The sequence below is a fragment of the Mauremys reevesii genome, linkage group 5, assembly GCF_016161935.1.
Source record: "Mauremys reevesii isolate NIE-2019 linkage group 5, ASM1616193v1, whole genome shotgun sequence".
Classification (NCBI taxonomy): Eukaryota; Metazoa; Chordata; order Testudines; family Geoemydidae; genus Mauremys; species Mauremys reevesii.
The window spans coordinates 85,245,163-85,271,018 of record NC_052627.1 but is presented as its reverse complement, the minus strand read 5'-3'; the positions used below and the strand labels follow the sequence as shown (position 1 = coordinate 85,271,018).

Genomic DNA, 25,856 nt, shown 5'->3' with positions numbered 1-25,856 from the left:
TTACATAAGAACCACTGCCTCCATCAGTAGAGCCCTGTGCAGATATACATTTATATCCGCGGATATAAATCAGTATCCACAAAACCGCAGGGCTTTCCAGGAACTGCAGTGGTGAAAGGAGCAGAACTTGGGGCTGCTGCTCCAAGGAGCTAGTGCCCCGCGCCAGCAGCTCCTCTGGCGTGGCGTACTGCTCTTAAACAGGAGACGCAGACAGCTGCATGGAAGGAACAAGGGCAGGGCTGTGAGTGGCACAGCTGTGCCAGAGGAACTGCTGGTGCAGGCGCTAGCTCCTGGGAGTGGTGGCCCCATGTTCTGCTCCTTTTGCCGCTGTGGTTCCTGGGAGAGGCCTACAGTTCCACGGATACCGATTTATATCTGTGGATATTTGCATCTGCGAATATAAATGTGTACCTGCACAGGCCTCTATCCATCAGTTTACAGGATGGTTGGTGCTCAATTAATGAGCAACTATTCAATATTTAGTTTTCTCTATGTTCAGTGTATCGAACAAGGCATTATTTACTACACGCTATTCAAACCCTGCTCTGGAGACAGAATTATTAAATACTTCATGGGCTTTTCTGTGGTGCTCATCTGCATAGCATCTGAGTGCTTCTCAATATTCATTTATCTTCAACACCACTGTGAGATGAGGGGGTGGTATTATATCAATTTTACAGTGGGGAGCTGAGGCACAGAGAGATTGTTTAAAAGTATCCACTCATTTTGGTTGCCTAATTTGAGACGCCTAGGGCCTGATTTTTCAGAGCACTTAGCATTATGTAACCTTTTACATGTTCAAAGCACAGTAACAATTGACTTCAATTGCAGGGTTCAGTACTTCTGCAAATCAGACACTAAGGGCTTGTCTACACTACAGGACTCTTTCGAATCTACTTAAGTCGAATTTGTGGATTCGACCTTAATAAAAATATTGTTTGTGTATAAATACACACAACAAATCTCAACTTCCATCCACACACACACGGGCCCTTTTTTTGCGGTGCACTGTGGGAAGCTATCCACAGTTCCCGCACTCCCCGCTGCCCATTGGAATTTTTTTCCCCCCCCCCATGCATGGGGGGGAAAAAAAAAATGTCAACTGACCCGCCTCCCTCCTCCTCCCCTCTCTTCCTTGAAAGCGCCCTGTTCTGGCTTCGTTCGCGCCTCTCTGGTTTACACGCGCGAGCGCCACGCGAGCCGCGAGCATCGGAGCGCGCTGCCGCTGGCGCTGCACTTATGGCCGTTGTCACTCTTCACCACCTCGTCCCACCTCCACCACAGTCAGATGCTGAGAGAGAGGAGGCGGCAGGCTCAGGAGGAGAGGCAGAGAGCAGTGAGAAGAGACCTCTCAGAGCACAGGGGCAGGCGGGGTAGGGGGTGGGGTGGCAATGGGTCAAGTTCAAGCTGGTGGTGGGCGGATTCGAGCCTGGGCCAGGGGGACCGCACTGGTGGGCAGCTGCATGGATGTGCAGGATGAGCGAGACACAGAAACTGCACTTCTGGATCTTGAACTGTGTGATACTGAAGTTGTGTCCCCTGCCCCCCCGCCCCCTGCCCCAGGAGGACACAGGCCCTGAGAAGCAGCCCTCTGAGTGAGCGAGCGCCCCAGAATAGCCCACTTTGGCGACGCCACGCCGAACAGCTACCCCCGTCGCGGCGTGGGCAAATCGCGTTGCGGATTGCTGTCATCATTCAAGCCTGAATCGCAATGCCCACGCTGTCGTGACTGTCAGGTAGTCAGGTAGTGACTCATCAAAGATGGCAGATGCGCGGATGGCGCTGGGATACGATGGGATTCCTGGGGCACCAGGGGGATCAGCCAGGACTACCATCCCATCAGGGCACCAGCCCCACCAGCCAAGCGCTAGTTTTCAATGGGTGCTGGGAGACCATGGTGACCCTGGGGGGTGGGGGGACAAACGTCATACCAACATCGGGCAGCGGTGCAGGGGGCAGCGTGTGTTCAGCAGGCACTGGTCTGTTCTCTGTTCTTCCTAGGCGCACTTTCTTCCAGGACTTCAATGCTCGGGCATAAAGTTGCAGATGGGGACAGTGATCCTCCTACACAGCCCTGGGACCCCCTTACCCTAGCTCTATACCTGCTCCTTGAAGCCCTTGGCGCCTGCCAAGGAAGGAACTCTGAGCGAACTGAGCAGTGAGAGATGGTGGTGTGGTGGTGGGGGTGACGGGAGGATCGGATCTCGGAGATGGCGAATAACATCATCGCCGAAAACCTGACTGCCGCAATCCGCTGTGCTGCTTGCTGTATGCTCCACAATCTCTGTGAGAGCAAGGTTTTGACCTTTTGGGAGGCTGGCAAGGGCCTGGCTGCTGTTTTGGCTCAGCCAGACACCAGAGCTGAGAGAATATCCAGCGAGGAAGCGAGGGCGATATATCCAGCGGAAGCGAAGAGGCTTTGGCCTCAGAGTTTCCTCTCAGAGGACAGACCCTTGATTGTAAACTTGATTTTTTATTTTAAAGTTTAAACACTTCTTCTCCACTTTTTAAATAAATTTTAGGTTTTAATTTTAAATAAAAATAATTTATAATTTTTTTTTCTTTTTTTTTTTTCGTTTGTTTTCTTCTTTGCATGGAAGTTGAGAGCATGCTGTGGTAGGTGTGGAAGGGTGGGTGGGGGTGGGGGGGGGGTTAGGGGGAGGGGGCGAGGTGGGCTGTGGGGGGGTGAGGGGTTGGGGGGGGGGGTGGGGGGGGGGGTGTGGAAGAGGGCCCTGGGGAAGGTGGATGAGGGGCCTGGGGGGGCTGGGGGGATCAGGCCGGAAGGTTACCCTGGATGGTCCACTGGCTGCCAGGCACACCCTGAAGATTTACATTCGGGCACCCAGGGCACTGTAGGAAAGTGGGACCAGACCAACCACAGGCAGTGCAGTGTGCACTGACTGTCCTGGTGCCTAGTGTGTGCAGTCTCTGTGTGCCCCACAGTTGACCCTGCCCCCCCCCCAAACACCCTGGTAATGAAAAAATGCATAAAAATTTAAAAATACCAAAAAGTGACAGGTTCTGTGTTGAAACAAACAACAAACTACAACCGCTTTTAATAATGTGGGTTGGGGTGGTTACAGGAGTTGGGACTGGGTTTGGGACTGGGGGGAAGAACCCAAGGACAGCACAGATTTACAGCGCATTAGCGCTCTGCTGCTGTCTGCAGCGGTGCAGTGACAGTTCTCCCTTTTTGCCTCCTTCTTTCTTGTTTGGGGGGGGTCTCTCCTTCAGGACTTCTTGGCGTTGGCAGGGCAGCAGGGCTTGCACTCCAGGGGCGTGTCCGCTTGCTCCTGTGTCTGCTCTGCAGCTGCCATGCTTGCTCCTGCGCCCGTCAAGCATTAGAGTCAGCTGCTGCTGAGTCTGCCTGCTGCCCTGCTCCGCCCCCTTCCTCCTCCGCCTCCCCTGCCGCTGCCGCTGTCACTCTGCTCTCGTCTGTCTCTCCTCTGCTGTCTCTGCTCTGCTCTGGCCACTCCTCTCCTGGGCCCTGTCATGTTCTTTCTCTTTCGTCCTTCTTGCAAGCCTCTTCAGCCGAGGCAGGGGGCTGGGAGTGAGGTGCAGTATTTGCCTGTGTGAAAAAAAAATGTGTGTGATCAGAAACAGTGAAGTCTTTCAAAAAACAGCACAGAAGATCAGTAACTAAGTCACAGTCTGACCATTTTCAAAAGAGAAGACCATCTCGAACCAAGTCTCAGAAGATCTCGACGAGATTGGAGATTTGAATCTTGGCTCATTGGAGAGACAGCTGCATCCTCTTTGCACTGGATAGCGCAGCAGCTGAGTCCTGGTAAGCCTTACAGTACAGAAGCTTTATCAATAGTGCTTAGCTGTGCTCTCCTGCTGGAGGCATGTGCAAAGCAGAAAATGAGGGCGTTATGCGAAGCAAAAAGCCAGTGACCGCGCGAGATGACTGTATGCACTTTGCTCTCTGTTAAGGTCTGGCTGCGCGCTGTTTCTTAAAGTCTCTTAAAAGGTCATTCTTATGCAAAGTAAAAGTCTGTCTTATGCAAAGTAAAACTAAGCAAAGTAAACTCTTAAAGTGCATGCAGTAACAGTACACTAATTACACTAATGTACAATCACACTAACAACAAGAGAGACTTCACCCATGCACAACAAGTCACACACAGAGAGCGCTAGAAGCCCTGCAGGAGACAGAGACAGAGCCATGCCCGTTACCAGCAGCCGATGACTACCTGTCCCTGGCATTGCCATGATGGGTGTGCTTCAACGGACCTCTTGCTGAGCACCTTCCAGTGTGCTCTTCCCAAGCAAGAAAATTTTTTTCTCAGGAAATCCCCTCAAAGGCTTTTTTGAAATATCTCTCATTTCTATTTTCTTTTTTTTTGTTTTGTAGAGGACTATTTTTCCATATTTGTTTGTGTAGATATTTTTTTTTATAAATTTCATATTTAAAAAAAAATATATAGTGTTTCTATTTTTATATAAATCCTTTACCTTAAAAATAAATGTTTCCTGTTGGTGGAGCACTTAGACGGTTGGTGGTCCTCTACTGGGAGGGTCTGGAAGAGATCCTGGCTGTGAGGGGGATCTCTCTGCTGGAGGGGTCCGAGCTCGAGTGGGTCTGTCGGGAAAGCGGGAGGGTCTCTCTGTCCCCTCAACCCCATCAAACCTCCCTTCCCTCCACCCCAAGTCCCTCACTCACACCTCACCTGTGGGTCACCTACTGCGAAGCTCACTCCAGCCACCACCTAGAACCTTCGGCACACTGGGTGGGTGCCGGCGTGGCGGCGGCGTCCGTCCGGAGCGTTTGCTTTCCGCTTGGACTGTCTCTCTTTGTCTTTCTGGGCTTTTTTTCGCTGTATCTGTCTGTTTTTTCCTTTGTCTTTCACTTTCTGAGGCTTTCACTTCCCGTTTCCTTTCGCGCTCCGCACTCGTCCTTTGTCTCGGCGCAGAGCACAGCACAGACTCCCCGGCTGGCCCACACTGCCATGGCTCGGACCTTCTCTGATTGCCCGGACTCTCTCGGATCTCTGCTGGACAGAGCCCTCCTCTTCTGCTGCTCTCCGGTGCAACCAGAGCGTGTCAGATTCAAAATTCACAGCCAGAACAGAGAAATTCAAATTCAAAAAGCATTTTCCTGTCCATGGCAGAAGAATCCACAGGCTCCAAGCTGTGTCCAGCGTCAGCAGAGTGGCGAAATGGTGTGATGCCTCCCGCTCGGGCTGCTGTGATATAGCCACACCAGTAATTCGAGCCAGCAAGCCGACAGCAAGCGTTGAGGTAGCGCTCAAGTGGACCTGGCGTCCACCACAAAGTCGTACTAAAGCCTAACGCTGAAATTAAATAGCTTCCTGGTTAAAATTATTGGCTTAATGGTGGAGACTAAAAGCCCTGGTGTTCGATTGGCTGATAAGGCTAAGGCATCTCGTCAGGTGCCTAGAAAATGAGGAACACACAATTAGTGATCAACTGTGAAAAGTTTGAGTTAAGTGATTTGTCCAGCATCACACAGAAACTCTGTGGCCCGAGGCAGGGATAGAATCAAATTACCCAGAAAAGCATTCAGCTTCCTTAACCATTAGACTATCTTTTCTCTTCCTGCACTGAGAAGTGTGTTGCATGTCTCATTCATTACACATCTTCCAACTTATGCCATAAACGAGGCGGGGCTCCTACAAATATCCTCCTTTACTCCACACTGCCAGCATGGGCGAACTGAGAACACAAGAGAGACAGACTGCCTTCACTCAGTTCTGATACCAGCCTCAGCCCACTCTGCGGCAGCTCTGCAATTGCAGGGAAAATCGTGCTCAGTCAGGTTCTGGAGCAAGCTCAATGCCAACTGATTCTTCAAGGAATACAGCTGCAAATCTTTAATAAATCTAATGAGCATGTGCAAACTGCAATTTTTAAGAGGCTTATAACTTGCTACATTTAGGTGAATTATTGGGAATTGGGAAAATGCACATTCTTGACATAAATGTCACTGCTTGCCAAATTTCACATCCCTTCTCCAAAGCATGGAGATGCTAGAGCTTCTCAAAAGAGATCACCAGAATTTTTCAAAGTCAGAGAAAAATGTGTTTTGTTCATAGCCTAATTCTCAGAAGTGGCTGAACTGTTTTGGCTAAATTTTCCAAGACATCAGCCTGCAGCAGAAACATTCAATGGGAAATTTCAGCTTGAATGGTAAAGTTTAGCAAAGTTATAAGCAACTGAAACCAGGGTCTTGTAGGAAATGTTGGGCAAACTTAATAATAGACTATGATACTGTTGTATTAATTTAGATGGAACATAGGGTCCCAAAGATGACATAACCCAATTACTCACTGTCCAACATTAAATAGTGTTAAGCAAGGTTCAGGGTTTAGTATACAGAAACCTAAGCCTGCTTAGTACCACAGCAAACACCATTAAAATCATTTAAACCTTTTATTAAAAATAAATAAAAGGACAAACAATTAAAGCATTTGAAATGTAAAGTATTAAATAAAGCTTTCATTTTAACAGTATTTCGTGTTCCCTTTCCCTTTAGCTGGAGAGAGTTTTTAATAGGACAAATCCCTTGTTTGACAGTCTCTTAGGTGGCAACAAAGATGGCAATAACTCAATAACTGTCCTTTTGGGGGAAAAGAGAAGAAATTAGTTTCAATGGCCTGGAGCAGTTGTTGATAAAGTCTGATCCCGTTTCATCCCACGTGATGTTTGGGATTCAGCTGGAGACAGTGGAGGTGGTGATGTCATTTGGGTGCTTTCTGGCCTCTTCTGGATAGGACATCTCTCAGGATCAAGATGATGAAGGCCTGGGGTCTCAGGAGTTCGTGAGGATGGCAGCTATGATGGCGAAACTTACTCCAATAGCCAGTTTTTCTCCCCACAGTATTTTTTTTAAGGACTCACAAAGGAATGGTGGGTGAAGTAGCCTGTCCCTTTACTATTTTGTCCACCAATTAGGCCTAGTTTCTGACAGACCAATTCTGGTTCCACACTTCTGTTTTTTACCAAGTATGATCTTAACACAGTCCTTAAATGAGTTCATTAGGTCTTTTGGTTTGGCTAATTCAGCTTCTCTGTCTCCTTTTGTACCTTTTCCCATCAACATTTGTTATTGTAAGTTATTGTGACATCTCATGAACTTTCACATACTTTTTACAGTTGAGCTCACAATTAGGGTAAAATTTTAAGACTAATGATTACAACTGTAGCAATCCTGTCTACAATAAAATACCAATGCTTATTAGTAAGTATAACTTAAATGCCGTGGCAATATAGTAGACACTTGTAAGGAAATCTGTCTTTTTTCCCTGCTTTTGTTTAAACTAATTATTGTGTTATAAAAAGATATAGCTGCTTTTCTGGCCCTTCCAGCTCTATTTTTCTTTTAATTTGAGATCTGAATGGCCGTGATTGTCCTGCTATGACTTGACTGTTACATAACAAACGTAACATAATGCTATACTCTATGATCTTTTTCTTTGTGCAGATGTGTGAAACAATCTTACTTGTAGTGGAAATTGATGACATGTTGTATGCTAAGAAGGCCATACAAGTGTCTCTTCCTCGACACAGATACCTGTACAATAGTGCTGTACTCACCAGAATTTGAAATAAAATGTTTTCCTTAAGTAGTAACTTACAAGTCTACTTTAATCAGTTTAATTTTTTTCAAACCAAATTCAATTATATTTGTAAAACATCTTTAACTCAATTGCTGTTAAAGGTAGATAGAATGAGGGTCAAATTCTTCTATTGGATATATTCAAACAAGGGCAGAATTTAGCCTCATAGTGCTTGTATTTAACATGCCTCCTCCTTCTGTATTTGATTACAGAATCTGTTAGCGGAAAAGGTGGAACAGCTTATGGAGTGGAGCTCAAGGCGCTCAGTCATCCGCATGAATGGAGACAAATTCAGAAGATTTGTGAAGGCCCCACCTCGTAACTACTCTGTGATTGTAATGTTCACAGCTCTCCAGCCACAGAGACAATGTTCTGTTTGCAGGTAATTTATATCCTATGAAACAGATTCTTCTGCTCTTCTTTTCCCCTTCCTCCCCACCGTGCTCAATTAACTATGTTTTAATTGATGTACAATATAAGTGTTATCATTCTAGCTTAAGTCCTGGGGAGATAGATAAATACCGATCTGTCTTGTGGGTGCTTACCATAGTATCTTCCTTCTGTGATACAGCTTATAAATTTCTACCTGTGATACATTTTCTACCTCTGATACATCTTATGAATGTTGTCAATTATTTTATTAATTTTCACTATTTAAGAGCTTCTACTTTAATATAGTAACTGATGCAAGGCTCTCTTTTCATTCTTTAAAATAATCTTCTTTATTCCTAGTAAGTGTCTGTTACCAGTTAGCCATTGTGATGGTTCTTGAGCACTTAGGACTGTGAGTCACCTTGTTTTTTCATGCCTCTAGCATGAGGGAGTCTTTCTTGTGATAGCTAGACAGGGCCGGCTCTACTGTTTTTGCCACCCCAAGCAGTGCTCTGAATTGCCGCCGCTGATGGCAGGGGCAGTCTGTGCACAGTTAGGGCGGCTCGTGCGTTTCCGTGGCGGTGGCAATTCGATGGCAGCTTCTGTCTTCAGCCGGAAGACAGAAGCTGTGCCGCCGCGGACAGCTGAACATAGAAGCTGCCGCCGAATTGCCACCACCGCGGAAACGCGCCTGCCGCCCTAAAGGCGCACGGACTGTCCCCGCCATATGCGGAGGCAATTCGGCGCTCTGCTTGGGCGGCAAAAAGACACGGACTGCCGCCCCTTGCAGATTGCCGCCCCAAGCACCTGCTTGGGATGCTGGTGCCTGGAGCCGGCCCTGTAACTAGATATCAGCTCCCTAACACCACTAGCCTTTCAGCCCCTCAAGTGTTCTCCTCTGGGCTATGCCATCACTAACTTTGTCTTGCAGGTTAACAATAGGTACACCCCCATTTCTAAATCTCTTTGAAACGTTCCCCCATGATATCTAGCCCCTGATTCTGGCTACTCACATAAATTCCAGATCCTTTGCCTCCAAAAGTGCAGGGTAGCTCCATTTACCAGTTTTACCTTAAACCCCCACTCCTGTAAACTGTACAGCACTTATGATGAAAGAAAGAAAGAAATTTTTAAGAAAGAATAAATATTTAAGTAGAAACAAGAGAGAGCAGTGGAAACAACAGGTTGCAATACAAAACAAAATCACAAAACATGAATCTGTTTCCTTTCCTATGTAATAGTTACCTTTCCTATGTAATAAAGTAGATTCCCCACCCCCACCCCCCAAGTTCAGTCTGTTGCAGAGCTGGCTGATTTCACAAGAACCAGGATCAAAATGTTAATGAAAGCCCCACACTCCTTTAGGGCTTTCCTCAGTGAATGGATCAAGACTTCATCTACCTACTCTTCGTTGTTCTGAAACAGAATTTTGTCTCTATTCATAGCCAGGGCGATCTCCTGCCAGCTATAATGTCCCTTTTTACTGCCAAGTGGTTCAGATCATTGCAATTGTCTTTGATGGTTTCCCATTGACTGTTCTGAGATGTGGCAAGGGTAGACAATAGAACCTTGCATTACCTCACCGGTTGATTTAGAGAGAGGTGACAGTTCCTTCTTGCTTGAATGAGTCATCTCTGAGGCACATTATCTCCTGGTGACTAATTTCTACTCCAAGGCCATAAAGCACATTTTCAATATAAATACATTAAATATTACCCATACATATATCTCACAATGGTTAAGAATCTTGGCAAATTGAGAGCTTTCTGTAGATACCTTACATGCTACTCTTTATGAATAAATATCCTGTAAAGCATGTGCTTGTTGCATTGAGTTAGTCAGCTCCCAGGTGAAAATTGCTTGCAAATAACAGGGGCTTTTTGCCAAATAGTCTCTGTGTCACAGCCTCATTTCTCTATAAATAAATACTGTGATAGGCCGGATTAATTTGGATTTACCATTTCAGAATGGGGGTCCAACGCTCTGATACAAGAGTGAAGCTATTCCTTTGTTTCATGACTGTGCAGTTCTCCTATGCTGTCCAACATCTTTCCCAATGTGAGAGGGCTTGGAAGTGCCTAGTATAGCACAATGGCTTTTACATTTGCCTCTTCAGTTACAGGGCTATAAAATTCTCCAATCCAGAATCTCTCCTAAGGCCCCAATTAATTTTAAAATGTGACTAAGTATGTGAACAGTCCCATTGAAGTCAACATAACTGTTCACATGCTTAATCAACAAAGAATCCTCTGGCACCTTATAGACTAACAGACGTTTTGCAGCATGAGCTTTCGTGGGTGAATACCCACTTCTTCGGACTTGCATCCGAAGAAGTGGGTATTCACCCACGAAAGCTCATGCTGCAAAACGTCTGTTAGTCTATAAGGTGCCACAGGATTCTTTGTTGCTTTTACAGATCCAGACTAACACGGCTACCCCTCTGATACTTGACACATGCTTAATGTTAAGCATGTGATTAAATACCTTTCTGAATCAGAACCTGAGCAAATACAAAAACAACGAGGAGTCCTTGTGGCATTTTAGAGACTAACAGATTTATCTGGGCATAAACTTTTGTGGGCTAGAACCCACTTCATCAGATGCATGAAGTGAAAAATACAGGATCAGGTACAAATACATGAAAGGATGAGGGTTGCTTTACCAAGCGTGAGTTCAATCTAATAAGTTAAACCAATTAACAGCAGGATACCAAGGGAGGAAAAATAACTTTTGAAGTGGTAAGAGAGTGGCCCATTATAGACAGTTGACAAGAAGGTGTGAGTAACAGTAGGGAGAAATTAGTATTGGGGAAATTAAGTTTAGAAAACTCCTAACTGCTCAAGATAGTTAAGACCAAAGCAGACTATGAAGCACTTCAAAAAGATCTCACAAAGCAAAGTGATTGGGCAACAAAATGCAAATGAAATTTAATGTGGATAAATGTAAAGTAATGCACATTGGAAAAAATAATCCCAACTCTACATACAATATGTTGGGGGCTAATTTAGCCACAACTAATCAGGAAAGAGATCTTGGAGTCATTGTGGATAGTTCTCTGAAGGCAGCCATGCAGTGTGCAGCGGCAGTCAAAAAAGCAAACCGGATGTTAGGAATCATTGAAAAAGGGATAGAGAATAAGACGGAGAATATCTTATTGCCCTTATATAAATCCATTGTACGCCCACATCTTGAATAATGTGTACAGATGTGGCATTAGAAAAGGTTCAGAGAAGGGCAACTAAAATGATTAGGGGTTTGGAACGGGTCCCATATGAGGAGAGATTAAAGAGGCTAGGACTTTTCAGCTTGGAAAAGAGGAGACTAAGGGGGGATATGATAGAGGTATATAAAATCATAAGTGGTGTGGAGAAACTGAATAAGGAAAAGTTATTTACTTGTTCCCATAATATAAGAACTAGGGGGCACCAAATGAAATTAATGGACTGTAGGTTTAAAACAAATAAAAGGAAGTTCTTCACACAGCGCACAGTCAACTTGTGGAACTCCTTACCTGAGGAGGTTGTGAAGGCTAGGACTATAATAGGGTTTAAAAGAGAACTAGATACATTCATTGAGGTTAAGTCCATTAATGGCTATTAGCCAGGATGGGTAAGGAATGGTGTGCCTAGACTCTGTTTGTCAGAGGGTGGAGATGGATGGCAGGAGAGAGATCACTTGATGATTACCTGTTAGGTTCACTCTCTCTAGGGCACCTGGCATTGGCCACTGTTGGCACACAGGATACTGGGCAGGATGGCCCTTTGTCTGACCCAGTATGGCCATTCTTATGTTCATAGTGCTGTCTTCTATGGCCTGTCTCCGTCTTGCCCCTGAATTCACCCCTGACTCCCCTGTGCTGGAACAGGAAAGTTCTTCAAGTGATTTTATGTTCATGTAGATGTGTATGCACCTCATGCATGGTTGTTGGAGATTTTTCCCTCATGAGTACCGATAGGAGCAGTGTGAGCCCCCTCCAGTGCCTTGTGCCACTACGTGTATGTATAAAGGGCCGTACTGCCCCAGACCTCCCCTGCCCAGAAATTCCTTCCTACCGCCAGTGATGGTGGTTGTTGGCGCTACAATCTTTGCATCTGCACGCCTTCCCTCTTTAGTATGCATATTGTCCGTGGTGTTAGTCTAGTGTAGCGCAAAGTTTCTCAAATGTGGCCATGATAGCTGCATGCAGCCACCAAGGGCTTTTTGTGCGGCCACGACAGCCTCCTGGGTGGTGATGGGGGTGGGGTGAGGGGGGCAAAGCACCTCTCTGGAGAGAGGTGAGGCACAGTGCTGCAGGAGCAAGGTGAGTTCTTGACCCACATTGGGGGTGGTGGGGAGAGGAGCTTTGGGAAGCAGGCTCGCTCCGATCACAGGGCATCAGGTACTGACATCCCCCTGTGCGCCCCCTTCCCCCTCCCCCGGCTCTGGACATGTGGCCCTCGGCTCTGGCCCCTGGTTCCAGCTACATGGCAGCAGGCGCTGGCCCCCAGCTCCAGTCCCGGGCTCCAGCCATGCAGTGTCAGGCACTGTCTATAAGCGCTGATCCCCAGCCTCAGCTGCACGGCAGCAGGCTCCAAGCACAGGGCTTTGGGTGCCAACCCCTGGCTCTGGCCACAGGACAGCAAGTGCTGATGCCCAGCTCTGGCTGTGGAGCTTCAGTCAGCCTCTGGCCCCCAGTTCCAGCCATACGCTGATGGGCACTGGGCCCAGGCTCCAGCTGCCCGGCCCTAGACCCTGGTGCTGATCCCCTGCCCCAGCTGCATGGCAGCAGGTTCTGACCCACAGCTCTGGCCGTGCAGCTCCAGCCCCTCGTGCTGATCCCCTACCCCAGTTGCATGGCAGCAGGCGCCGACCCACAGGTCTGTTCCTGGGCTCCGGCCACGTGGTGGTGGGAGCTGGCCCCAGGTGCTGACCCCCTGGCCGGGGCTGCGCAGCAGTGAGTGCTGGCTCCAGCCACGCAGCGGCAAGCACTGACTCCTGGCTCCAACCACAGGCTCGGGGCTCTGGCTGTCTGGCAGCAGGCTCCGATCCCTGGTCCCCAGCTCCGAGTTCTGGCCGCGGGCACTGAGCCCCATCCCAGCAGACACCAGGCGCTGGCTCTGGCCATGCAACAGTGGGGCTCATCACCCACCCCCATTACCCCTGGCCCCTGCTGCCTCCCATGGCCCTGTATCCATTCCCTCTGCCCCCAGGACCCTGCTGCCTTCCTGGGCTCGCATCGACATCTGTCCCCACATTGCCCTGGGCCCCTGCTACCTCCCCCAGCCTCACATCCATCTCCCTCATTGCCCTGGGCCCCCGCTGCCTCCCCTGGCCCCAAATTCATCCCACCATAGCCTCTGACCCCTGCTGCCTCCCCCTTCGGCCCCCCCATCCAGGATTTAATGGGTCCTGGGGCATGCTGAGAAAAGTGATATTAACAAACGTGCAAGTTTGGTTTTTCACAGCAGACTTACTAACTAGCTGTGAAAAGTGATACATATATGTTTGTTAATGTCACTTATCACTTTTCATAGCCTCCCAGGTAGCTACTATGTGTTCTGTGATATTAACAAAGATACAAAGCCTGCAAGCCAGAGGATGCACTAAGCACTTGATGGGGGCAGTATTATTTTTGTTAGAGTCTGCCAAAAAAACTTACAAATATACATTACAGTGATTTGGATGTGGATCTGTGCATATTTAATTGCTTTTCCTAAAATTAATTAAGTATTTTAGGTAAGAAAAGTGTTCGTGCAACACCAGTGAGAGTTGGTGGCCGCACTCTGAGGCCACTAAAAAATTTGTTGCGAGAACCCCTGTGTTTATGTACATACACAGATATAAGAATAAGTTTAGAATAGTATTTCTCTAGAGTGGGGTTCACGGTTCCTTATGGGGAACCGGCCTTAGTACCACACTAATGCCTCATTCTCCTGGCTGCCAGACACATGTACCTGCTTATGGAGTCTGTGCTTCACCCGCTGTAGGAACCTTCTCACTTGGAACAGGTACTGAGTACATCCAAGTCAGTTAGGAGTGTTCCCCCTCTTCTGACAGTCCAGATGCATATCCTCATTGCCGGCACCTAAAAAGAGACTACATAAGTCTCCCAAAGACTTGGTACTGGGGCCTTCAAAGTCTAGGGTGAAGGCACTGAGCTGAGATAAGGACTCGGGGGTGCGCTCAAGGAAGATGCACCCCCAGACAAAGTTCACAAGCCAGATGGGTTTGCTGATTCCAAAGCCCAGGAAGGGTCCATTGACACTAATCCCTGAAGGATTGGCGCACCTTTTGGTACCTTAGGAGCCCTTTCCAGTGCCTTTTATATTCAAGGCTTTCAGGGCAGACAGAAAACTACTTAACTTGTCAGTGCTGGTTTCCCCTGCTATTCAGGAGTCTCACCCAGTACCAGGATTGGAAGTGCATGTTCCTGAGGTTCTGACTCCAGCCCCAGAGCACCATTCAGTACTGGTGGCTTCCACAGTTGTGGAACTTCTCTGTAGAGTTCCATCTAGAGGGAAGTCAGCAGTGATCTTGGCAGTATCCCCATTTCCAGACTCGGAGCTGGTCTCCCTGCTAACAATGGGGTCACTTTGCCCGTGATCTGAGGAAGGGGACTCCTCATCAGACTTTGAGGTTGGATCTTTTGAATCAACGACCAGAATATGCCCAGCAGGCCCAGTTGGGTGCCTGCCCAACACAGTATCAGTCACAGCCTCAGCATGCTAAGGGCAATGGCCTACCCATATCTGGGTACCACCTCCCTACCATTGGCCCTTTTGAACCCCTTGGGACCTTCTTTCACATTTGAGAGCCTCTCTGCACCCTTTCTGCCCTTCTACAGTGGCCAGGATCATCTGTAGCTAGGTCACTGTTTTCCCTCCCCTGATACCAGTACTGTTAAAGGGGATCTGCCTGCTCTGGACTCTCCTGTGGAAGAGTTGGAGGAGGGACCTCCTCAACAACCCTTAGCCTCCTCTTCTTCATTGCCTGTTGAGGCAGTAGTGACTGAGTCTACTTCTCCCCCTCCTGATGATGGGGAGGGGGAGAACTCTAGATATCCATCCAGAATAGGCGCAGGAAAAATTTCGAAGACTAATAGACATTTTAGTCTCTGCAGGACCTTTTATTAACGAGGCTATCCTGGAACTAGTCAGGGTTCCTTGGTAGATCCCATCTTCCCTGCCTCCTACTGCTAAAAGGGTGGAGAAAAAGATGAGATGTCCCTTCAAAGGGATTTGAACACTTCTGTAATCTCTCTCTCCTCCAGGCTCCTGGTAGTTGCTGCAACTAAGAAAAAAGAGATACAGAAACACCAGGCCTCTACTCCAAAATGGAAAGAAGCAAAAAAGATAGACCTGTTTGGGTGGAAATTTTATTCCATAGGAAGTTTACAGCCTGGGATCACAAACCAGCAGGCTGCTGGGTCATTACGATTTCAGTCTGTGTGAAAATGTTGTGATGTTCAAAGACAACTTTGCTGATGAGACAAAGTGGTGGCGGGCAAATTAGTTGCCAGAACAGCATTGTAAGAAAGCCTGGATACAGTGGACTATGCGGCTATGCCCCCTTTTATTTTTGTTACTTCCTAGTCCTGAAGCAAAGCAGGGTGTCAGACCAATTTTAGATGCAAGACAGTTTAAACAAGCACTGAAAGAAAACAAAATTCTGGATAGTTACATTAACATCTATTATCCCTCCCTTAGATCCTGGGGACTGGTATGCTGCTCTCGACTTGACACTTATTTTGACATGGTGATTCACCAGATCCATTGAAAGTTTCTCAGATTCATGGTAATTGGATCCCACTACCTTTTGGTTTGTCAGCTGCTCCTTGCATATTCATGAAATGCATGGCTGTATTAGCAGCATTGCTGTGAAGGTCAGGAATCCACGTGTTCCCTTACCTGGATGACTAGCTAGTGAGAGTATGGTCCAGGTCTAAGGTACATTCCAGCATAGTCACTGTTCTGTCCACTTTTGATGTTTTAGATCCAAAGGCCCACTCTGTCATTATGGTTCAGAACTGCCTCAAGCATCTAGGAGACATGGTGGTGTGCATTTATATGGTGCAGCATGCCAGACTGCACCTCAGAAAGCTACAGAGTTGGCTAGCCTCAGTGTATTCACCAGCCTGTCATCAAATGGACATGGTGGTTCAAGTATCTGCTCAGGCCTTGTCCTCCCTGGACTGGTGGGTAGAATCTGAAAATATTTGTGAAGGAGTTCCCTTTGCCCCTCCACAACAGTCACTCAGTCTAGCTGCAGAGGCATTAGATTTAGATTTGCGAGCTTGCTTAGGTCCCCACCAGACTCAAAGCCTTTGGTCACCCCAAGATCTATCACAGAGCTTCGGGCCATCCATTTAGCTTGCATGGCATTCCTTCTACATAGTGCGGCCAAATTGGTTGGTGCTCAGAGACAATACAACAGCCATGTTCTGTTTAAACAAGCAAGGCGGGGGTGGGGGCAAGTGACAAAGTTATGCCAGGAGATAATCCTCCTCTGGAATTTCTGGATTGCCAGTTTCATCACCCTGAAAGTGACTTACCTTCTGGGAAGTCAAAACACTCTGGCAGACTGTCTTAGCCAGGGGCGGCTCTAGACACCAGCGCGCCAAGCAGGCGCTTGGGGCGGCCGTTTCCCGGGGGGGCGGCATTTGGCTCCGGTGGAGCTCCCGCCGGCATGCCTGCGGCAGGTCCACCGGAGCCCGGGACGAGCGGACCTGCCGCAGGCATGACTGCGGCGGGTCCCGTCTTCCCGCGGCTCCAGTTGAGCTCCCGCAGGCCTGACTGCGGCAGGTCCGCTCGTCCCGGGCTCCGGTGGACCTGCCGCAGGCATGCCGGCAGGAGCTCAACCGGAGCCGCGGGAAGAGGGGACCCGCCGCGGGACCGGGGAAGGGCGGCGCAGCGCTCCGCGCTGCTTGGGGCAGCCCGATTTCTAGAGCCGCCCCTGGTCTTAGCAGGTCGTTCGCAGGTCACCATGAGTGGTGGTGTTGCCTGGACATTTATAGGTCCATTTTCCAGTAGTGGGGAGCTCCCCAAGTGGACCTGTTTGCAACAACAGCAAACAGAAAAAGTTGCGCCTTTTGTTCCCGAGCAGGCTACAACCTGGGTTCACTGACAGATGCTTTCAACCTACCCTCATCAAAAGGACTGTTGTATGCCTTCCCTGCAGTTCCACTCCTGCCCAAGGTCTTGTCCAAAGTCAAGGAAGGCTCCCTTACCTTATTCCAATAGCTCCAGAGTGGATCCATCAATATAGGTTTTGGACTCTACTTGTATGTCATGGGGTGCTCTACTCACTGCTGAAACGCCTCTTTCTGGCCAGGTCTGGGGATTAGCTCTGCCAAGCCAACATCCCTTCATTCAGTTGCACTCCATTACTCACTAATTCTCTTTCTCGGGACTCAACTGCACCTGTTTCGTGGCTTGGCCCTCTGACCAGGTCACTGTAGTTTTCTTCTTCTGTGAAAACTGCATGCATCTAAGTCTCTCTGGACCCACTGTCCCAGGCAGTCTTCTCTTTTACTGCCTCCTTAACAGTGCCACTCTCCAGTGACTGGTAGGAGAACCCAAGCCCACCCTCTGCACTGGGTTCCAGCCCAGCCCAGGGGCCCTACAATAAGCAGTCAAGGTTTGCACAGTCCTGAACTTTCCTGCTGTATTCCCGAGCTACTTTCTACCTTGTGTTTTCTTATGCTGAGGGTGACTGCAACCCCCCCCCCCACATCTCTGTAGTCCCTCTTCTGCTCTCAGCTACTGGATATACAAGCCCCTCTAGGGCCTGTATAGCTGAGCTTCCTCTTTAATTAGCCCTCACTACGCTCTGGCTCCTCCTCCAGGTGCAACCTAGGTGGTTAATTGGACCACGTAGTCTCTTTAACCCCTTCAGGTCTTGTGTGAGGTGGACATCAGGATCCATCTGGTGATTTTGTTTCCTCCCCAATATCAGCAAAGATATAGCACAGGGGTTCTTAAACTGGCGGTCGGGACCCCTCAGGGGGTCGTGAGGTTATTACATGGGGAGTCGTGAGCTGTCAGCCTCCACCCCAAACCCTGCTTTTCCTCCAGCATTTATAGTGGTGTTAAATATATACAAATGTGTTTTTAATTTATAAAGGGGTTGCACTCAGAGGCTTGCTATGTAAAAGGGGTCACCAGTACAGAAGTTTGAGAACCACTGGTATAGCAGAAGTACAAAGTTCTCTCTTAAAAGGGCCAGTGTAGTCATCATTACATAAAATAGCAGGGAATTAACTCCTTCATGGTTTTTCGTGTACATCTATGAACCTTTTTGTACTGCCTTTAAAATAATATAAACATTGTCATTATTAAGAAACATAATCTCATTTACAACTTTATATTGTTTACTGAGGTGGAAAAATGCTTATAAACATCATCCTGCAATTTGCCACTCTAGGCATTTAAGTATATAGCAATTGTAAATCTTTAAAATAATCCAGGAAGAAAAATATCAACATATTGCTGTTAGTTAAATTGTTTTAAGCAAATGTGAAATTGAGACCCAGTCCTGCCACATGGAATAATATGAATTTAATGAAGTTGATCATATGGCACATAAAACTATTATCAGAAAATTGACATTTCCCAAATCAATGGTTAATTAATGGGCAGGAGAGCTGTAAGTATGTACAGAATTTGAATGCATGACTTACTTTTTTGTTAGCTACTCAGTATATACTTTGTGAAGAATCTATTTTTGCTTTAAGCAACTTAATGAGTAATGTTCTGTAGATATTCTTCTATCTAGGATTTAAGTTAACTGTCACTCATCAAAACATTTTCAAAATGAATGCACACCAAAAATCAATGTGATATTTCAAGTATAAAGTAGCACCAACACTGAAATATTTAACTTTTTACTACTATGACTAATAATCTCTAGCAAAGTTATACGTTCAATTTTTTTTCCTAAAAAGTAACATTGGCTACTTTCTACATCACATAAACTATGGTATTATAAAGCTGTTTCTGTCCACTCCCTGTGCACGTTAGATTTATCTAGTATGTCTCCGCATTTTTCTCTATCTGCTCTTTCTCTCAATCATGTCTACCGTAGTATTAAGGCATCTAAAAATATGTCAGTGCTAGAAATGCTGTGCTATACTGTAGACACTTACTACGGCGACTGAAAGAGTTCCTCAGTTGCTGTAGTAAATACACCTCTCTGAGAGGTGGTAGTTAGGTCAATGGAAGAATTCTTCCATTGACTAAGTGGTGTCTACACCTGGGCTTAGTTTGGCTTTACTATTTCTCTCTGGGATGTGAATTATTCACATCCCTGAGTGACGTAGTTAAGTTGACCTAAATTAGTAGTATAGACCAGCCCTAGTTTTCTCTGTGTTTTATATTTAAAATCTTAAACACAGTTAAAAATTATCATATTGCCATTGCAGGACTAACTATTATCTAGACCATTCCTGACAGGTGTTTCTCTAACCTGCTCTTAAAAATCTCCAATGATGGAGATTCCAAAACCTCCCTAGGCAATTTATTCCAGTGCTTTACCACCCTGACAGTTAGGAAGTTTTTCCTAATGACCAACCTAATCCACCCTTGTTACAGTTTAAGCCCATTGCTTCTTGTCCTATCCTTAGAGTTAAGAAGAACAATTCTCCCTCCTTCTCGTGACAACATTTTATGTACTTGAAAACGGTTATCTTGTCCCCTCTCAGTCTTTTCTTCTCCAGACTAAAGAAACCCAATTTTTTCAATCTTCTCTCATAGGTCATGTTTTCTAGACCTTTAATCGTGTTTATTGCTCTTCTCTGGACTTTCTCCAATTTGTCCACATCTTTCCTGAAATGTAACACCCAGAACTGGACACAATACTCCAGTTGAGGCCTAATCAGCATGGAGTAGAGCGGAAGAATTACTACTTCTTCGAGTGATTGCTCCTATGCATTCCAGTTAGGTGTGCGCGCCGTGCGTGCACGGCTCTTCGGAAGATTTTTACCCTAGCAACTCCAGCGGGCTGGCTGGGCGCCCCCTGGAGTGGCGCCGCTATAGCGCTAGATATATACCACAGCCGGCCCGTCCGCTCCTCAGTTCCTTCTTCCCGCCCGTGACGGCCGTTGGAACAGTGGAGTGCTCCTTTGACCTCCACATCCCTTGCTTATCTCTGGTTCTCGTTGTATTTAGTGTATATAGTTAGTTAAAATAGTTAGTTAAGTTAGTTTATTAAGTAGATTAAGGGGAATTAGGGGGGCTTAACCCCTCTTTTCCCGACCGGTGCGGGCTTATGCCCAAGGCACCGGGGTTTAAGCCCTATGCGGCTTGCCAACGGCACATGCCGATTGGGGACCCTCACGACTCCTGCCTGCGCTGCTTAGGAGAGGCCCATCGCGCAGATAAGTGCCCAATTTGCAAATCGTTCAAACCAAGAACGAAGAAAGAGTGGGACATTAGATTGAAGCAGCTCTTAATGGAGTCGGTGCTTACCCCTGCGGTGCTGACACCATCAGCTCTGCAGTCATCTTCGGCGCGGAGCGCCCCAGCGGTTCCTGACCGGTCCGGTACCGAGACTCTTAAAAAGAAGCAGCTGGCACCAACGCCTCAGCACCGTTCCCTCTCGCCATTGGGGAAACGCAAGCCGCAGCAGAAGTCTACCAAGACACCTGCGTCGGGACCGCTCGTCCAGCCGCCAGCGCCGGCTCCCTCAGCACCGGATACGACAGCGCATAGACCATGCGCGGTACCGTCGACACCGGCACCGACAGGGCCGTTGAGTCCGGTACCTCCTTGCTCCCCGGTGCAAACCGTGGTCGAGCTACCTCTCCCGTCGACGCCCGAGTCTTTCTCGACGGCGACAGAGCTCATAGAGCTCACAGAAGCACCGAGCCTCCGGCCCCCGGCACCGCTGGTGTGGGCTGTGCAGTCAGTGGGCAAACCGGCCATCATGAGGCCGCCTTCCCCTGACAGATGGGATAGAAGGCGTTCCAGGTCACGCTCCCGATCCCGATCCCAGAGACGGTCGCCTTCACGCCGATCTAGATCCCGGCACCGGTCACCATCCCGGTACCGTTCTCTTTCTCGGCGCCGGTCGCAGTCCCGGTACCGCTCCACATCGCGGTACCGGTCGCACTCCCGGAGACGATCCCGGTCCTGATCTCCCAATCGTCGGTACCAAAGAAGGTCCGGATCCCGGTACCGCTATCGGTACTGATCATCACGAAGCCGCTCCCGCCGACGTCGGTCGAGATCGCGGTCGACCTCCCGGTACCCGCACTGTCGATGGTCCCGCTCTCGCTCCCGGCACCGCGATGACCGGCACCGATCCCCGGTACCGTCCAGGGACAGACCGGCGGCATCGACGACGCAGTCCCTGAGCGCCTCTGCCCCCCCGTGGCCTTCCCGCCAACCTTCGGTCCCCTCTCAAGCGGGCAGCGGTGGTGATCTCCGGGCCGATCCCCAAGGGCAGGACCATGGTCCGCAGCAGTGGGGCTTCTGGACCCCCTGGGCCTATCACGAGGCTCAAGGGGTCCCCTCCCTTCAGTGACCCAGGACCTCCGACCACAGGGTGCCGGACGCCACGGTCAGCAGGCCCCCTCCATCACCGCCGGTTGAGGCTCCACTGCCACCTGTAGCGGCAGAGCATCCCGTAGACGCAGAGGCTTCGCACCCCATGGACGAACCACCTCTACAAGCCATGGGCCAGGGCCTATCCTCGTCTTCCTCGCCGGATGAGGCGGTGTCGGGGGCATCAACATCGGACCCCCCACCGATTGACTTGTGGGCCCACCAGGACCTGCTTCGACGGATGGCACAGGCCATCGACCTCCCGGTCGAAGAGGTCGCTGAAGACGAGGATCCGGTGACCAGGGTGCTTGGAGCTGAGGCCCCGCTGCGGGTGGCCCTGCCCTTTATTCGGACCATCCAAAAGAATGCCACTACGATCTGGCAGTCGCCGGTGTCCATCCCTCCCACCGCTCGAGGGGTGGAACGGACATACTCGGTTCCCCCCAGCGGGTACGAGTATCTTTACACGCACCCGACTCCGGACTCCCTCGTAGTATAGTCCGTGAATGACCGGGAGAGACATGGGCAACCCGCGCCGGCGCCAAAGTCCAAAGACGCGCGGAGGATGGACCTGTTGGGCCGGAAGGTCTATTCGGCTGGTGGCCTTCGGCTACGGATTGCCAATCAGCTGGCTCTCCTTGGTCGCTACACCTACGACGCCTTCGTGTCCCTGTCTAAATTTACGGAGCTGATACCAGCAGCCTGCAGACCGGAATTCTCAGCCCTTCTTGAGGAGGGCAAGAAAGCCTCCCAGTCCTCCCTCCAGGCCTCACTGGACTCCGCAGATTCCGGAGCCAGAACTTTGGCATCGGGAGTGACCATGAGAAGAATCTCCTGGCTGCAGTCTTCCACCTTGCCGCCCGAGGTCCAGCACACTCTACAGGACCTGCCCTTCGATACCAAGGGTCTCTTCTTGGAAAAAACAGACTCCAGAATTCAGACTCTTAAAGATGGCTAAGTCGCCATCCGCACTCTGGGCATGCACACGCCAGCTACCCAGCGGAGGTCCTTCCGGCAGCAGTCGTACCGCCGGTTTAATCAGGCCAGGCCACGGCCTGACAATCCGCGCAGAGGCAGGCTGAACCGCCGGAGACCGTCTGGCAACCGGGGAAATCAGTCCCAAGCGCCCTCTAAAGCCCCTCAGGGGCCTAAGTCTGCCTTTTGATGGGACGCCCGAGGACAGCCCATCAGTCTCTTCACCGGATCCTTCCCCGTTATTTTTCAACCATCTTTCCCACTTCCTCCCGGCATGGTCCCAGATTACAACGGACAACTGGGTGCTACGCACGGCAGAGTCTGGTTACCGCCTTCACTTTGTTTCGCCCCCCCCACCCTCCCCGTCCCTCTTCAGGGACCCCTCTCACGAGCAATTCCTCTCGCAAGAGGTCAAGACTCTGCTGAGTTTGGGTGCCATAGAGGAGGTGCCGAGCGACATGCGAGGCCGGGGATTCTATTCCCGATATTTCCTAATCCCCAAAGTGAAAGGAGGTCTACGACCTATACTAGACCTCCGAGAGCTCAACAGATACCTGCTCAAGCTCAAGTTTTGCATGGTAACCCTGGGGACCATCATTCCCTCCCTGGATCCGGGAGACTGGTTTGCCGCCCTCGACATGAAGGACGCGTATTTCCATATCGCAATTTACCCTCCTCATCGACGCTACCTGCGTTTCATCATCAACAGCATGCACTACCAGTTTGCGGTGCTACCCTTCAGCCTCTCCACCGCGCCGAGAGTCTTCACCAAGTGCATGGCAGTGGTTGCCGCAGCCCTCCGCCATCGCCGCATACATGTGTACCCGTATCTTGACGACTGGCTGGTCCGCGGACCATCCCGCCAACTGGTAGCAAGTCAACTGGCCGAGATCCTAGCCCTGTTTCAGCGCCTAGGTCTTATGATAAACGCCGAGAAGTCCACGTTAGCTCCATCACAGAGAGTGGAGTTCATCGGAGTGGTCCTGGATTCCAATTTGGCCAGGGCCTCCCTCCCTCGACCTCAGCATCAGACTATGGTTTCCTTAGTCCGGGACCTACAATCCTTTCCCACAACAATGGTGCGAACCTGTCTCCGCCTCCTGGGCCACATGGCGTCGTGCACGTTCGTGACTACGTACGCGAGGCTGCGCCTTCGCCCGTTTCAAACTTGGCTTGCGTCGGTGTACCGGCCGCACCGTGACCCCATAGACATGGTAGTCACAGTCACGAAACCGATCCTCGCTTCACTCAACTGGTGGCTGGACCCAGAGGTCGTGTGTGCCGGAGTCCCATGCCGCCCTCCTCGCCTGTCTGTCACCCTGACCACGGATGCCTCGGAGTTGGGGTGGGGAGCACACCTCGGCGACCTACACACTCAGGGTCTCTGGTCGCCCTGAGAGCTCTCCCTACATATCAATGTCAGGGAGCTGCGGGCGATCCGCCTCGCGTGTCAAGCTTTCCACGCCCATCTCCAAGGGCGCTGTGTGGCGGTGTTTACAGACAACACGACGGCGATGTTTTATGTCAACAAGCAGGGTGGGGCCCGCTCCTCCCTGCTTTGCACGGAAGCGATGCTCCTGTAGGACTTCTGCATAACCCACTTGATTCACCTGGTAGCATCCTTTCTTCCAGGAGTGCAGAATATGCTGGCCGACCATCTCAGCAGGTCGTTCCTCTCCCGCGAATGGTCCCTTCGTCTCGATGTGGTGCACACAATTTTCTGACGGTGGGGGTTTCCCCAGATAGACCTGTTTGCCTCCAAAGAGAACAGGAAGTGCCACCAGTTCTGTTCTTACCAGGGTCGCTCCCGAGGCTCCCTGTCGGACGCATTCCTCTGCTCCTGGACGGATCACCTCCTATATGCCTTCCCTCCGTTCCCACTCGTACATCGGGTGCTACTCAAGCTTCGGAGGGACAGGGCCCGCCTCATACTCGTTGCTCCGGCCTGGCCGAGACAGCACTGGTACACTCTGCTGCTCGAGCTCTCCGTACAGGAGCCTATTCCCCTCCCGTTGTGGCCGGACCTGATAACGCAGGACTTTGGCAGGCTCCGCCACCCGGACCTACAGTCCCTCCATCTTACAGCTTGGTACCTGCGTGGTTGACCCACGCGGAGCGTGACTGTTCAGTGGCGGTGCAGCAAGTCCTGATGGAAAGCAGGAAGCCTTCCACTCGCTCAACCTACCTCGCGAAATGGAAGCGTTTTGCACTCTGGTGCGATCAGAGACGCCTTAATCCGTTCGTTGTCCCTATTCCAACGATCCTGGACTACCTCTGGTCCCTTAAGGAGCAAGGTCTCGTGGTCTCGTCTTTGAAAGTACACCTAGCGGCCATTTCCACCTTTCGGCCGCCCGTAGGTCACCGGTCCATCTTTTCCGATCCGATGGTTTCCCGCTTCCTTAAGGGCCTAGATCGCTTGTTCCCACCAGTACGACGCCCGGCCCCGTCCTGGGATCTGAACCTAGTTCTAGCCAGGCTCATGGGAGCCCCCTTCGAGCCCTTGGCCACGTGTTCCCTGCTTTATCTATCATGGAAAACGGCTTTTCTCATCGCTATAACTTCAGCGCGACGAGTTTCCAAGCTTCGTGCCCTAACGGCTGGTCCGCCGTATACCATCTTCCATGGAGACAAGGTGCAGCTTCGGCCACACCCAGCCTTCCTCCCTAAGGTGGTGTCGGCCTTCCATTTGAACCAGGACATTTTCCTCCCGGTCTTTTTCCCGAAGCAGCACACCTCAAGTCGTGAACAACAGCTTCACACCCTGGACGTCCGCAGGGCCCTCGCATTTTACATAGAGCGGATGAAGCCCTTCCGGCGTTCGCCCCAGCTATTTGTATCGGTTGCTGATCGCATGAAAGGCAAGCCGGTCTCCTCTCAGAGGATTTCCTCCTGGGTAACATCTTGTATCTGGACATGTTACGAGCTTGCTCGAGTGCCAGCTAGCCACCTCACCGCTCACTCTACGAGAGCGCAAGCCTCGTCTGCCGCCTTCCTGGCCCATGTTCCCATCCAGGACATCTGTAGAGCGGCCACCTGGTCTTCTGTCCTCACCTTCGCTTCCCACTACGCGTTGGTGCAACAATCCAGAGACGATGCAGCCTTCGGCTCAGCAGTCTTACACTCTGCCACGTCTCACTCCGACCCCACCGCCTAGGTAAGGCTTGGGAATCACCTAACTGGAATGCATAGGAGCAATCACTCAAAGAAGAAAAGACGGTTACTCACCGTTGTAACTGTTGTTCTTCGAGATGTGTTGCTCCTATCCATTTCAGACCCGCCCTCCTTCCCCACTGTCGGAGTAGCCGGCAAGAAGGAACTGAGGAGCGGACGGGCCGGCTGGGGTATATATCTAGCGCTATAGCAGCACCACTCCAGGGGGCGCCCAGCCGGCCTGCCGGAGTTGCTA

At 49.8% G+C, this 25,856-nt stretch overlaps 1 protein-coding gene across 5 annotated transcripts in view; it reads left to right on the top strand.

The window, feature by feature from the left end:
• TUSC3 (tumor suppressor candidate 3) overlaps positions 1 to 25,856 on the top strand; it is a 307,547-nt gene that overhangs the window by 126,152 nt on the left and 155,539 nt on the right. For all 5 annotated transcript variants that reach the window (XM_039542533.1, XM_039542535.1, XM_039542532.1 and 2 more), the window contains exon 2: positions 7,796 to 7,965. In XM_039542533.1, coding sequence (XP_039398467.1) covers positions 7,796 to 7,965 — 170 coding nt within the window. The remainder of the gene's footprint in view (positions 1 to 7,795; positions 7,966 to 25,856) is intronic.